At 35.3% G+C, this 14,911-nt stretch overlaps 1 protein-coding gene across 3 annotated transcripts in view; it reads right to left on the reverse strand.

Annotated features, from left to right (window-relative positions):
- The window catches only part of LOC122084136 (5'-nucleotidase domain-containing protein 4-like), a 33,099-nt gene extending 27,180 nt beyond the window's left edge, over nt 1-5,919 (reverse strand). The window contains exons 1-5 of one of the 3 annotated variants that reach the window (XM_042652218.1): nt 5,424-5,564; nt 5,112-5,191; nt 2,930-3,237; nt 1,725-1,802; nt 1,349-1,569 (exon numbers count right to left, since the gene is read on the reverse strand). In XM_042652218.1, the coding sequence (XP_042508152.1) occupies nt 1,349-1,569; nt 1,725-1,802; nt 2,930-3,208 (578 nt within the window). In that variant the 5' untranslated portion in view covers nt 3,209-3,237; nt 5,112-5,191; nt 5,424-5,564. Of the gene's footprint in view, nt 1-1,348; nt 1,570-1,724; nt 1,803-2,929; nt 3,238-5,111; nt 5,192-5,423 lie in introns of all 3 variants that reach the window. The other 2 variants (XM_042652216.1, XM_042652217.1) reach the window with 2 other exon arrangements.
- Nucleotides 5,920-14,911: the final 8,992 nt, after the last annotated feature.

A 14,911-nucleotide genomic window follows, 5' to 3' on the forward strand; every position in this document is an offset into this window, starting at 1 on the left:
CCACAATGGGATTGATTTATATTTGATGCAATTAGTTCATAAAAAGAGCACAGGCCTTGGAGGAAAGTAGCCAGTTTGATTACTAATTGGTTTAGGCTCTTTCAAGTCATTGGGAGTCATATTTTGAGTCCACACACACACACACACACACATATATATAGATATGCATGTACACACACACACACACACACACACACACACACATATATATATATATGCATGTATGTAACCAGCCATTGAAGCACACGATTTTGAGTAATGAATTTGGCTTTGCAATTGGTTCTGTGGTGATTAAGAACTCTCCCTGCTGTGGTTAATCCAGGAAAAACTTGGTCGTGATTCCAAGGTACTAATCCAGGTGGTGATTCCTGGTTACATATTACCCTTCTTATCTTATTTTCTTTTCTTATTGTTCTACTTGGAGAATCAGGTCAGTTGTGAATTTTCTAGTTCCTATGCACCAATTTGCTTAGTTTCTAGTTCTTTACTTAATCCATTGCTATTCCATCATATCAACTCTGTTCTTCTATTTCTGTCCTGATCAGTAGTTCGAAGACTGGGCTTTTTTTAAGTTTCAAAGTTCTATCTTTCCATTGATTTCTGAAGAATCCTAGTTTCAGTCTATTTTATAAATTCTGAGTTTCTGAATTACTATATCTGGAATCTGATTTCTGATCATTGTTTGGCTTGCAAGTACTGTTATTTTTATTAGTGCAATCCATTAGATTGATCTGCGCTGGTTGCCTAATTTCTGAAAATCAATTTCTGGTTCTGGATTACTAATTCTAGAACCATAATCTCAGTATAATCTCAGGAGCATTTTCTCATATTCAGGAACCTTGGATTGTGCTCAATTTTTTTTATTTTATTCTCCGAGACAGTCTAATCTTTCGACCAGAATTCTGGCCATATGAGTAGCTGATTGTTGTTGTTGATTTTCTCCTGAAATTTGGGTTGGGTTACTTCTCTGCGACTATGGATTTTTACTAGTTTCTAAACCCTAACCATTAACTGTTCTAGGAACAACATTAAGGAATCGTCTAAAATATAGCCTCAATTGACCAAATAAAGGCAAAAGTATAGAATACAAAAACAATAAAGTAAATCAATTAATTGAAGAAAGCATCCTCAACTATCAATTTACCAACTAAGTCCATCACATAATCCACCAGCCTACTACTGGATAAGATCTTGAGCTCTCCATTATTAAAAGAGAAGGGAACCAAGATATTATAAAAAACTAACATAAGCAAAGCTGTGCAGATAGATACTAATTTATTAGGCTGTAAAGTCACAGCCATATTTAAATAATTCTACTGAAACAAATCACAGGTAGTAGTATTCTTACTCAGCACCATTGGGAACTTTTCCAGGATTCCTATCCTTGAAGTCCACAAGTTGCGCAAATAGGTAGGCTTCCGCTAGCGAAAAAAGAGTATCAATAAGAGCGTAATCAGGTTCATCAAATGAATCCCGTAACAAGGTGTTCCCATAAGTTGCTATTTTATCTTCCTTTGTCATTTCACAAAAACCATGATAGGCAACCTTTACATATTTGTGGCGATCCATCTGCACAGGGAAGAATAAGCAGCTATAATTGTTGCATGCAGTGAAATGAAGCAGCAGAAGAAAGCGAGAAAATGTGGTAAAAGAAAAACTTCACAAAACTAATTGAAGATGCTAAAGAAACAGAAATGAAACCTAGAAAACTGAACAAGGCTAACCTTTAAGATGTTTCCTCTCTTCTTATCAAGAACCAAACCCCTGACCATGTATTCCCAATCGAAAGACCAGTCCAGTAACTGCATAAAACATCATATTTGAAGCATCCATTTATTAGCTCAAGTTACAATGGCTGCCAAAAATAGTTAATGGGGAAGACAAAAGAAGAAAATCTAACATCAAATCAAATGTCAAGAAAGTTCATGACCAGGAACAATTTTCAGAAATGAAACCATCAAAGATTCAAATTATCAAACTGAAAACACGGAGACAAGAGAAAATGGACCACTCGATTTCAAAGATTGCCCTGAGCAAGTTATATCAAGCAAGAACTACAAACATGAAACATACTCTAGAAAAAGTGTAAAATAAATAAATAAATGACTTGAATGTTGATAGAGGTGAGAATTTATTTTCCTTTGTTAAATTCACTAGAATTTGGGCCAAACATAACCACATACCTTGAATACATGATAGCTTCGGTCTTTTGACAATATTCTTTCAGTGTTTATATGATTTTATTCTCTCTTTTTTTTTTTTTTCTTTTCTAAATTTGAGAAAAAATTGGAATTCTTTTTTTTTCATTAAATTCATATGTTCAGAACTTCAAGAATTTTATGATCTTATTCATGATTTTCCAAACATTGTGACTAGCATGAGGTTCAGAAAGGAATCTAAAAGCACAATAAGAAGCCATATGTGGCAACAAAGAAACCACAACTTTAGCTATTACAGGTCAATTTCATACAATAGGATCATCAATTTCATTGATATCTCTTTTGCCTTTGTGATCTGTAAGCTTCTGTAGTCCAGATTACAGAATTTATAACACACAGCGCACTGTCAAGTTTAAACACTCTTTCTATAAATAGAAATCTTCTTTCTAATCATGAAAGATTGTCCTCATTGAAATCTCTTCTTTCTGAAATGATAGGCTGGGTCTTGAAGATCATTATTTCAAGCATGTGAGACATAACATTGTTACATTCAAGAAAAATCCCAACTAAATTATAAAGCTGAATTGACACCCAAAAGGCTTTAGAAACAACAAATTCTCCTATAGAGGAATATTTGTTTAAACCTTAAAATAAGACAAGTCAATCAAAACCTGTCAAGATTTGTAAGAAACCATTCTAAAGGCGCAAAACATCCCAAAGTACAGTAACCTTCTATGACAAGGTAGCCTCACAGGAAGATGCAAACAAACCTCTGGTGGGTATCCCAAATCATAAACCAGCTTCTTAATTGTGCCATTGTATGCAAGGGATTCAAATGTTTCGGGCATGTATTGAGCAAGGGTGTAATCCATATCAAACCCAACTGCAACAATATTCTTCATATTTAAGGATCTATTACAGAATATCTGCTTTCCCAAATCAATTTTACGGCCCCCTTCAGGAGAAGACCAAATCCATTGGTCCCGACCACCATCACTACAAACACCATGTTGAAATTGTGATGTTTTATCTATATCAACACCATCCATTATGTAGCTAGCATGCAACTGATTGGCTCCTGATAGCAATCACAGAAATAGTATTAGTATCAAAACAGGAACATGTATATCAGGTTATATCAATGAATCAAACCGTCTATACTAGGAAATATAACCATTGGATTGGCCATTGGGCATGCACTTGATCTTCAAATGAATGTAAATTTTTCTTTTAATGGAAATTCTCTGATGTAGAGAATAAAATGCTCATTTAATTTTAGACATAATGACTGGAAATAATATAACACCCTCCATCCTTCCATCACTCATTTGGAGCATCCCTTCAGGTAAAACACAGACTATTAGCTTTATCAAACACAATTGTAGAAAGATTGGAAGGGTACCCTGCAGCTTAGGGAAGAATACTTATCAGTTTGAGAAATTAAATTTCACCAAGTAAACCTTAGTCCACCTCCTGACTACTAAATGTCTTGTTTCATCATGACTGACAATTAGGCGTCGAAATTGAAAGCCTCAAAAGGATATCTCAGTGTTTAAAAAAACAATAAAAAATAAAGAAGTTGACTATATGTTCAAATTCCATCTTTGTTGCATACTTGCATGGAGAATGTTTTCCTGCATAATGCAAATGGAAGCATCGGATTCCAAACCTCATTCTCGGGGAAGGCTTCAGAGGTTGCATGATAGAACGGAAGTCTTTGGAAAGGATGTGTTTGCTGAGTACGAGTAGCAACAATGAGTGGGACATCAATCTAACTAGTAATCACATCTAATTATGGCTCATGCATTATGCAAAGGCCTTAAATGAAGACTTTCCAATGTTTTACAGAAACATTCAGTATAGTCCAACTCCAGCTCACTAGAAAGGCTATGAGATGATTTTTAGTTCCAAATAGAAAGTTGTCAACTCTCAAATTGTTATGAACAAAAACATGTCCGGATGAATTGTATGAACTTCTAATGGGTGCTGGAATTTTCAATAGTGTCAAATTAATCTTTCCATAAATTTACTGGTCTGAGCAGTAAAAACTGTTCAGACTGCTGACTGCAGAGGGTGGTGAATGACCCAATTGAAGGTCAAACTGTTCTGACATATGCAAAGCACCAATGATCAGGAGGCCCTTCGACGGAACTGATCATTCAAATAACTTTCAATATGACTTCAAGAATTGAAAGGCAGTACAGGATTTGAGTAGCAATACCCATTTATCAGAATCAGAGTTAGAAAGCATGTTTACTAGAAGCATCATACCTCGAGTGTGAGATGCTCAGGATTCAGGAAGCATACATGTAACGGCTTGACGTATGCTTAGAAAAAGAGTGGATACCACACGCTAGTCAAAAAGAGGTTAATCTATGTAACCCATATACAAGTCATGTGTAATCCTTCTTTTCCTTTTCGCCATTTTTTTTTTTTTATATTTATGGTTCACATAATTTAACACTTAATTATTTTCTTAGGGGAAAACATATAAAGTGGTCAATCTAATACGCACCAGAATACATGAATTTATACAATGATCCAAGGCCTAAAGTCAATAAAGGCCTCTACTCAGCTGCTTGGATATGAATTGTTCAGATCAAATACGATAAAGCTGTCGATTCCTTATTTTCCAAGAGTCTCCTCATCTCATTCCACAACTATTTGGATGATATCTTCACTTTTATTTTTCAAATGTAGAATGGTACTAAAAAGACCCAAAAAAGGGAACAATAGTTGAGGAACAAAGAACGAAGAGGCCCATAAACCTGGATGGAATTCGCAGAGCCACCCTGGTTTCTCTCCATAGGCCATAATAGCTCATATAAGAAATGGTCCCCGAACCAAATCTCCCCAAAAGATAAAAACACAGTGATGGTACAGAAACATTCAAACGACCCTTACTAAACAGTGTGAGTGTTCCCCCCACAAACAGTACATTACTAAACTTACCTTCAAGTTTGATGTAATTAACAGAAAGAGCACGATGTTCTGTCCCAATTGGTGTTCTCCCAAACCCGCTCCAAGAGCACCTAGAAATTCAATTTCTCAAGTAAACAACAACCTCATCCACCCATAATAAGAGGAGAAAGATAGAGAGAAGATGACCAAGACACGACACTCAACACTAACAACCCAACTAAACCTAAACCCCCAGAACTCATTATAATCCAACAATTTCCAGAACACACGTAAGTAATCAACATGAACACGAAATCACTACATATTTCACAAGGAATAAGAGTAAAACCAACAACAACGAACCTGCGACGCCGAAACTAGTTCCTCTGCTCCCTAAAGCTTGGTCTCCGGCTTCCGAACTGAGACGACAAGCAAGAATTCTGGGATGAAAACGGATTGGAGAAGCGAAAGCAGGAGATGGCTGAGCAGTAAAGAGGAGGGAAAAGAAAAAGGAAATCGGCTTCTTTGGAATTCGCATCTTGGATTTAAAAGCACATTTCGGGAAGATGAGTCGGACTGGATAAAGCGAATCAATTCCAAGAAATCGAATCGTCGTAGTGCGAGTAGTACTGGTTGGAGGAGACATTAAAATTGTTGATAGCAGTCACATTTTGTGAGTATTAAAAAAAAAAAAAAAAAAAAGGAAAGAAGGGTCATCGCTCATCAGAGAGAGAGAGAGAGGAGTATCCGTTCTTGAGAGAAGGGAGCCTTATTCGAAATGCGCTTCGTTTTCATCAACTTGGGATTTGCAGAAATATAGAAAAGAAAAAGATACGGTGGAATTGGGATTCTGGGACGGTCAGGTGTGTGACCTGTGACGCGTAAAAACTAAAAGGAGGTTCACAGAGGTTGCGAGCCACGTGGATTCTTGCGAATAGTAAAAGACGCAAATAAAAGCAGACGCTTTCTGCTGTGGTCCCCACCGAGTTAAAGGAAACTACACGATTATTAGCCATCTTGATTTAGCAGCATCAGCTGCAAAGCGCAACAAACACTTCGCAGTTTCTGCCACGTGGTTTTTAAATTGTTTATCTCATTCTCTAAAGCTGACGTGTAAATTAATATAATATTTAATAAGATGGGTGGTTATCCATGTAGTAATAATAATAATAATAATAATTGTGGTTTCCAAAAATCACCTTTCATAATTTCCAATAAAAAAAAAAAAAACCACCCTCCATAATTTGTTTGTGCCAATAATAATTCGGACTGATAAAATTCTTAAAAGTATTTTGGTGATTTTTCTTTTCTTAATCTATGTTTTTTTTTTATTATTATTATTAAATGAATACATCATCCATTAGGTGTGGCTTGGATGGTGTGAGGTTGTTGCAATAGATCATGGTTCAAGAGAGGATCTGGCCTTGTCAATTGACCCGGTCATGCTGATCTCACCCTATACCGCCCTTAGCCTAGATATGGCCTGAGCTGAGTTTTTCAATCCATGAGGTAGGCTTGGGCTGTTATTTTTAGGCTCGAGGTTGTGCTGATCGGGTTTATATTGAGGTATTGTGCTAAACTTGGTTTGGCCTGGCCCGACCCGACCCTACCCTACCCTACCCTATGTATAATATATATCAATAATGGAGAAGTGTTACCAATGGGACAGTGTGGCACCTATGCATGCGCAAGGTTCAAATGGAGCACACGAGAAAGTATTCACAAAACGTTATTTCCATTTCATGGGAGCAAGACGGTTATTTCATCCCCATGGGTCTAGACGTAGGGACCACACTCCCCCCACATAAAACCTTTTTGCTTATCTATAAGTTATAAGCATATATATACACACCTCCCACACTCCTTGTTTTTTAAATCCACTAACACTGCCCACACTAATTATTTTTTAATCCATTCACACTGCTCGTACTCTTAATGAGCCCGTGTTTTCTTGATTTATTATCAAATGATTGGTGTTGCTGATGTTTCTTTTCTATTTCCCCCTTTTTCTTTTAATGCATACGAGACGCAAATGGCAAAATATAGGATCAATTAGGATCAACCTAGCCTTTAAAATGGCTAGAATTAGGGATTGATAGGTTTAATCAAGGCCAACCCAGACCAACTTAACCTAATTTGAATCAATTAAGACCAGAATAAATTAAACTGAACACGACAAAACTGAGCCAAAAATGAATTAAGAGAACTTAAGTTTAGACTTAGAGTCGGGTTTTATAAAACCAGGCTGACTTGACGCCCCTATTCCTACTATTATTTACAAAGGCCAAAGGACTAAATCACTGAAAATATAAAAGATAGAGTCAGCGGCCCGTTTATGCAACGATGTGGTTTTTTAATTAGTCATAAGTTACTCTTCTTATGTTTCAAAAGACGTTTTCACGCGTTATTTCATTTTTCCGGTGATAACGTTTTACACGTTGTTGTATCTGAAAAATATAGGCCTCATGCGATGATGCGAACTCGTGCATGTCCAATAGGTGATGATTATGTCTGTGTCTAGTTTTAAACTTTGTAGGCCCTAATCTGCATTAAATTTTCAAAACATTTCCAGCACAAGGGATATCTTTCTATCTCTTTCTCTTTCTGTCCATCTGTTTTTTTTTTTTTTTTAATTTATTTATTTATATGAATTCACATAGTTTATCTCATTAAGTTGTGATAAGAATGAGTTTAACCTTCAAAATTGAGGAGTCATGTGAGAATAACAAAGAGCGAATGAGGTAAGAGATTTAAGGCCTCAATTTTTAATTTTTTTTTTTTGGGTGCAATTTAAGGTCTCATTTAGTTGCATTTCTATTTAAGGAGAATGTTTTTTACACATAAGTGTTCTTTTTCAATTCCATTTTATGATTATTATGGAATAGAAATAATGTTTGGTGAAATTATTCTGAAAGTGTTCCAAAAAGAGAAACAACCGATCCTATCTGATCCATATTGGTATTAGATCGGTCAATACCAGTACCGATAACTAATTAATGCATAGTTCCAAAGATTCATTGTAAGTGAACCGTTAAGGTAAAGTTTGGTTTTGGTTCTATTCCAATTCGGTTTTAGTTTTCAATCAAATTTCTTCAACGAATTGTTATTGGTTCACTATCAATTTTAATCTAGATTGTTTCGATTTTCAGGGAAAAAATTCAGCTCTATAGGGGTATAGTTCAGTTTATGTTTCATTTTTAACCCCACACCCCCCCCCCCAAGAAAAAAAAAAAAGTTTTAGGCTTCAACCGACCCATGGTCTGATTTTCTATAAAACCCAAAATGAAACCTAATCATTAAAAGTTTCATTTGGATTTTTCTGAGACCCGGCTCAAGGTGAAATTTACACCCTTAATCGGGAATCAAGGAAACCAATTATTTATCTACTTATGGAACAACTTGTTGCCAACAAAGTCATGACTAAAAAAATGTAACCTTCTTTTTATTATTATTATTTTTTTAATACAATGTTTTAATAGAAAGATTAAAAAAAAAAATACAACTTTCTTGTTATAACCAACCTCGATTACAACAATTTTTCTTCAATTTTCTTATTCTCTCTCTTTCTTTTTTATTTTTCTAATAATCTTCTTTGTCTTTTGGAATTCAAGGGGTAGCCGAGTTGGCAATGAACATTCATCATAGGAAGCACATGATTATGAGTTCAATTTCTTTTACCTTCTTAAGACCACCCATACGAAGTGTTTTATACTATTTATTATTATTATTATTATTATTTGTTATCTCATACTCTTTATTACTTTTAATAAAAATTGAATAATTCTCACTTAACCTTGATATGATAGATAGGATCCATACGATTATAATCAATAGTAAAAAAAAAAAAAAAAAAAAGTGTTTTAAGGATTAAAAGTGCATTAAAACTGCCGGAAGTTGGTGGAGAGACGAATGTCGGCTATTGGGATGCTAGGGTGCGCATTGCACAGTAAAGCGAAAAGAAATATAATGTGGAAGGCAGCTCAGAAGCCATGTCACCTCGCATGTCTATTGTTAGTTGGGAGTATATGTTAGAATATGAAAAGATTTGGCCATGGGAATAAGCATTTATTCATTTTAAAGCATCTCCCAAGTCCCAAGTAAAACCTTTAAATGGAAATGACATGCACTTAAGTAGCAAGACATGTCATGTTCATGTTCATATTCTTTCCTTTTTGTTTTTAAAAGTAGTGCATATCGAATTCATCTAAGATTAGCAGTATCCGGCCGGGTGCTCCATCATGCATGGAATAGAATAAATTCTGGAATCCATCAACTCTATTTGTCTTTCCACCAAACCATAAGAAATGATTGTAGATTAAAAAAAAAAAAAAAAAAAAAAAGAGGATCTTGTCTATTTAGGCAGCCACTACACTAACATGCAAGTCAATGAGAAGGCGTAGTACAAGTATCTTCAAAAGAAAAGGGGGGGTCTTTTTATGTATGGATGTAGAATAACACAAGTGGCACAAGCGGTCAGAGTTCTTTCTCCCAAAGAAATAAACAAAATAATGAAAAGAAAATCAAAAAATTTACAATTCCAAAGACATATCATGGACTACATATTTAATTGTGTTATGTGGAAGAATGACATGGCAAATTTGATCATTGAATATTTAAAGAACCCATGATGGTTTTGTGAACAAGGGTAAAGAGGGAAAAGAGTGTCTAGAAGAAAGAAAGGAAGTGGTGCTGGCATAGCCTTTGCAACTAGCTCAAGGAACCTTTTTCCCCTAAATCATATGATCACCAATGTATCTAAATTCTCCCTTCTAATCATTAATCGTGTTGGCATGCATTTTTCTAGGGTCCCTAATGTCTTCCATGCTTTATTTGCCTATTGGCTATATAATAAGAGACTAGCATAAGAAAGACGTAAAAAAATTGTGTATACCGAATCTTTAACAACTAATTCACAACAATTAAACATAAGAAACTTACCCATTGTCATCTTCAAAATACTTAATCTATATCTTTATAACAATCTAAACACAAAGGATGGAGAAAAAATAATCTATAATATAGCTACAATGAGGGAAATAAATATTAGATATCTCGACCATGTTAGATGTATTAAAAGTGAAAGTATTAATAATGGATGGAGACACTAAAAGGAGATGGAAAGATTATTTCAACAATCTACTAAAAGGAAAAAATTATACTATTTTTTTTTTTTTCAAAGTTCAAGGGCCTATTGGCCATTACAAAGTAGACTGACATAAGGCCAAACTAAAAATCGAAGCACTTGAGAGGAGTTGATCAAGTGACCAACCCTCAAGCAATTACTCCACTAAGCATTGCAAACCACCAGGCCAAGCTAAGGCCGAGGTGATAATTCAAGTGATGAGAGTCATAGGAAACTACATTACCTATCAAGACACCATTGATGCATAAGTCCATGTGTATACATCAACAACCTATTAAATGAAATCTTTACATTATTGTTGCATGAGTAGATTTTCAATATGGAATATCATAGTTAAGAATTTGCCTTATTTTTTGTTCTATTGTGTGTTGGCAATTTGGTGATGGAAGAAATATATGAATTTGGAATGATCCATAGAAAACTTATTTAAATAATTTGTGTATTCCCAATCATGCAAATAAGGTTTCATCTCTCAAGGGTCTATGATCTTATGATTAATATCAATGGAACATAGTATTTTGCAATAATCAATTTTGTCAGGGGTAATCAAAAGCAAGATTGCGAGTTCTTTCTAGTTGGTGACAATCCCAACATTCTTGTTGCCTCTGCTGATCATTTTGTAGAATATGCTTGAAATTGACACCCTTAGTTGATGCACCTTATTTTTTAGAGTGAGTACAATCAAGAGGAGACGAAGATGGAGCATTATCTCATTCCATTAAAGCATCGATTAACAACCATTCATCACTCAATGTGGTCAAGGGTGTTAAATGATGATTACAAATACCAAAATCAAAACGACTATTAAAGAGTTAGGTGTGATTTCATATGATTGTTGTTTCAATTTCATGGGATAATTTATGTTTCAAAAATTATTGGTTTGATTATCCACCTTGTTTAAGTGAAATTGATATCATATGAAACAAGTATAATAAATCAATAAATGTAGAATATGAATTGTGAAATAACTAAGGAGTTGTTTCAACTTTGAAATTGATTAACTATTGCTCTTTATTTCATGTTAAAAATTAAAAATCAATGTTTCTTCCCCTAATGCTCTCACCATCACTATCATCCGTTGTTAGGATTTTTATGTGGGCTTAACAGATACCGATTGATCCATTAGGCCCAAGCAATAATAAACCCACTTTGATTAGGAAACTCTTAGCCCAATCCATTGTGGGAATGAATTAGAGTTTTAAGGATTCTATTATAAATAGAAGCTAAAGGTCCATGCAACCGTTACTTTAACACCTTCATGTTTTTTGAAGCATAGACTCCCCCATAAGAATAGTGCATGTGAGAGTATTCTAAGGGTTAAAGACTATAGAAGATTTTAGCGGCTATGACTCCATTGTGTAGTTATTTGTTACAATCTTCATGGAACTAATATTCAATCACATGAGAGAGAGTTACGTGATCAATACTTATGAGGCTTCTAAATTTACACACTAGTATTATTCTACTCCGATTGATTATCATGTATGAGATCAATCTATATGTTTATGTATTATTGGTTTAGAGACTACATCCATGATTAATCTTTTATGATTGATTTATGATTCTTGTATTCTAACATTAATGGGGTTATTCATATGATTCTATGGTAAAAAATCTCTGACACCAGCCGCCACCACCACCACCTCATTCCTGGCCCATCCTCTACCTCTTCCCTAAAAAGAAATAGAGAAAATCTATTATAAAAAATTGAACTACTAAATGAATTTATTGTTCTTGAAATATTTGAGACTGATGCAACAAACACGATTTCAATTTATTGATAAAAAATATATTTGTTGATATTTTTATGAAATCAATCCAAAATTGAAATATAAATCATACCAAATATGAGTATACAATCGAGTGAACGCAATTTCAATTCAGAAATTGAAAGAGTTTCTCACCAATTTCATAATTTTAATGAAATTTGATTTATATTTCATTGAAATAATGTGCAAAAATCAAACCAAACAACTTTTAAAATCAAATTTCATTAAAATTAGCCTTGTCTCCTATTAGCCAGAGTTTTAAAACCCTGGTTCCTTCATCCGGTTTTTGTTCTGGACTTAGCCTTGTCACCTATCGGCTCACATATTTCCCAAGCCTTCCTTCCAAATTCCAAATCACTCGAGGAAACGTTGGTTGTAACTTACCACCGAGTCTGAGCCGTATCCCTCATTCTCTCTCTCTCTCTGGAATGGCTGAGACAGCTGAAGAAAAGGGCATCGAACTCCCCATCGATGCCTCCCTAGATAGCCTTCGTTGTGCTTATCTTCTACTAAGTTTGATTCGTTTCTCTGCTTTTCTTCTGGATTTTGCTGTCAGCTTTGAGCTGAATTTGGTCTGGTTCTTGACAGCGGCTACTGATTTCGATTATTCAAGCTTGGAATTGGGAGAATTCCGGAGATCATTTAGGCCCGCTGGGAGGGACTGTGTTCCACTTCCACATGACAGGAATTAAGGTTTGGTTTCCCTCTTAACTTCCACTATTTGGAGTAACAGATGTAGAAATGATCATATTATTGTTGAACTCTAATTTTGATCCGTTGCTTCTATATTTTATGAAGGCATTGCATTTCCGAAGAGTTGGTTCCAAGAATTGAACCCATAAGTACCATGTTGCTAAGAGTTTCAAATCATTACATTCGAGTAGCTTATCGCCTTATGGGACTGCATTTTATCAATGTTTTGTTGTTTAGTGTTGTGGCTGTTGCTTTTACTATTAAGATATAAACTCATAAGTACTTTCCTAACCCTGGAGTGCATATCTTCACATTAAGGTTGATTGTGGATATCTTCATTACTTGAAGATAAGAACCCTGTAAATTGGAAGCTGAAGCTATGCTACTTATAAGGTAATACTTGTATTCATTCTCTTATTACCTTTTATGAGCTTTGTAATTTAATCTGTGGATACGTTTGCACCATTGTTCTTAACTCAACTAGGCCTTAGCTGTACTGATTGGAGGCAGTTGTCTCCAGCCATGCCACTCTATCGCGGACTGTATCTTCTATTATGTCATAAGCACCCATTTCTTCTATTGCTACATTAGTCCGAATTATCTTTGATCTTCCGTTTCCCACTTAATGCCTTCAACTTGCACTCTGTTACTCCCCAGTATTGCTGTCATTGATTGTAGTAATAAGTGACCAGGCCATCTCAGTTGACTTTCTCCTATTTTTTCAGTTACTTGTGCTATCCCAAGTTTTTTGCATATGCATTCATTTCTTTTCTTATAGTGTCCAATTATCCATCTCAACGTTCACATATCAGACACATGAATTTTATGCGTGTGTGGGTTTATTGGCTCGCTCAACATTTTGCTCAATTAAGCAGAATTGTTGTGTGGCCATCTTATAAAAATTCACCTTTAATTTTAGTGTTGCATGCCATACAGTCATTAACTTCAGCAGTGCCTCCAAGGAGGGGGTTTCAATTCACTTAAGAAGGTAGGGAGGTGTCGAGGAGGGCTGGGCATGCTCTTGGTCTTCAATTCTTAGCTGATTCCTTGATTATATACTTATTTATGATGCACATTAATTGGAAACACAACATCTCTTGAATGCATTATTATCTTTCTTATATGGATGTATTTATGAATGCATATGTTGACGATGCAGTAGCGCTATCGTAGCTGGACCAATACGACTGGATCTAGAAACCCAAACCAACCTGATCCGGAGCTAAACCAAAATTTTGGTCCAAAGGGGGGGGGTGTTGGTAGGGAGATTAATTGTTTCTTGGGATTATTTTCGTAATCTTCATTTATTTCTAGTTTAAGGAAGACAAATTACGTAGGAAATAGTTTCCCTATTTCAAGTTTCCTAGTTGTTCTAGTTTCCGTAGTAGAGTTGGTTTCTATTTTATTGTTGGAGGCTTTTAATTATTCATATGCATGTGGCAACCGAATAGAGGATGGAATGAGAATATTGAATTGGAATTGAATTACCTCATGGGTTGTGAGTGGCGTATTGCAGTTCTGTCTTTTTGCTTTCTCTCGTTTTCTTTGGTTCGATTCTGTCCTCTTATTTGCACGTTAGTCCCTACTCCTTCTCATTCATTCCTCTTGATTCATACTTGTTTCTCATTAATTAAGTTCTTCATTTCTGTTGGCAATACTCCTAGTCTATAGAGAGTCATTGGAACTCCATCGATACAACTTGGAACGACCTGGTATCCCATGGTTTAGATCACCTCCCTAGCGACTTAACCCTAGGTACCTTCCTGGCTGCCCAAACCAACTCCCCTATTGCAAGATTTTTCTATGGTTGAAAAGGTTAGTTTAAGAATTGGGGTTTGATACTAAGGTCTCCATGCAGTTATATGGTGACAACAAGGTTGCTATAAGTATAGCTCACATTCTTGTGCAACACAAACATACAAAGCACATCAAGGTTGATCGGCATTTATTTAAAGAAGAAATTGACTCTTGCTACATCTGCACTCCTTTTATGAAGATAAGAGACCAATGGATATCTTCTCCAAAGGGATTAACTCTCTCCAGTTCAGTACCCTCTTGAGAAAGCTAGGCATGTATGACATTTATTCTCCAGTTTGAGGGGGAGTGTTGGAGTTCATGTAGTAAGGGTATTATGGGTACTTTGTTAAATAAGCTTGGCTCGTATTTTACATCTCTAGGTATTTTTATGTTAATGTGGGTGTATTGATAAAAAGTCTGATAAAAATCAATTCTCTAAGAAGTAATTC

This window comes from Macadamia integrifolia, chromosome 7 (assembly GCF_013358625.1).
Source record: "Macadamia integrifolia cultivar HAES 741 chromosome 7, SCU_Mint_v3, whole genome shotgun sequence".
Lineage (NCBI taxonomy): Eukaryota > Viridiplantae > Streptophyta > Magnoliopsida > Proteales > Proteaceae > Macadamia > Macadamia integrifolia.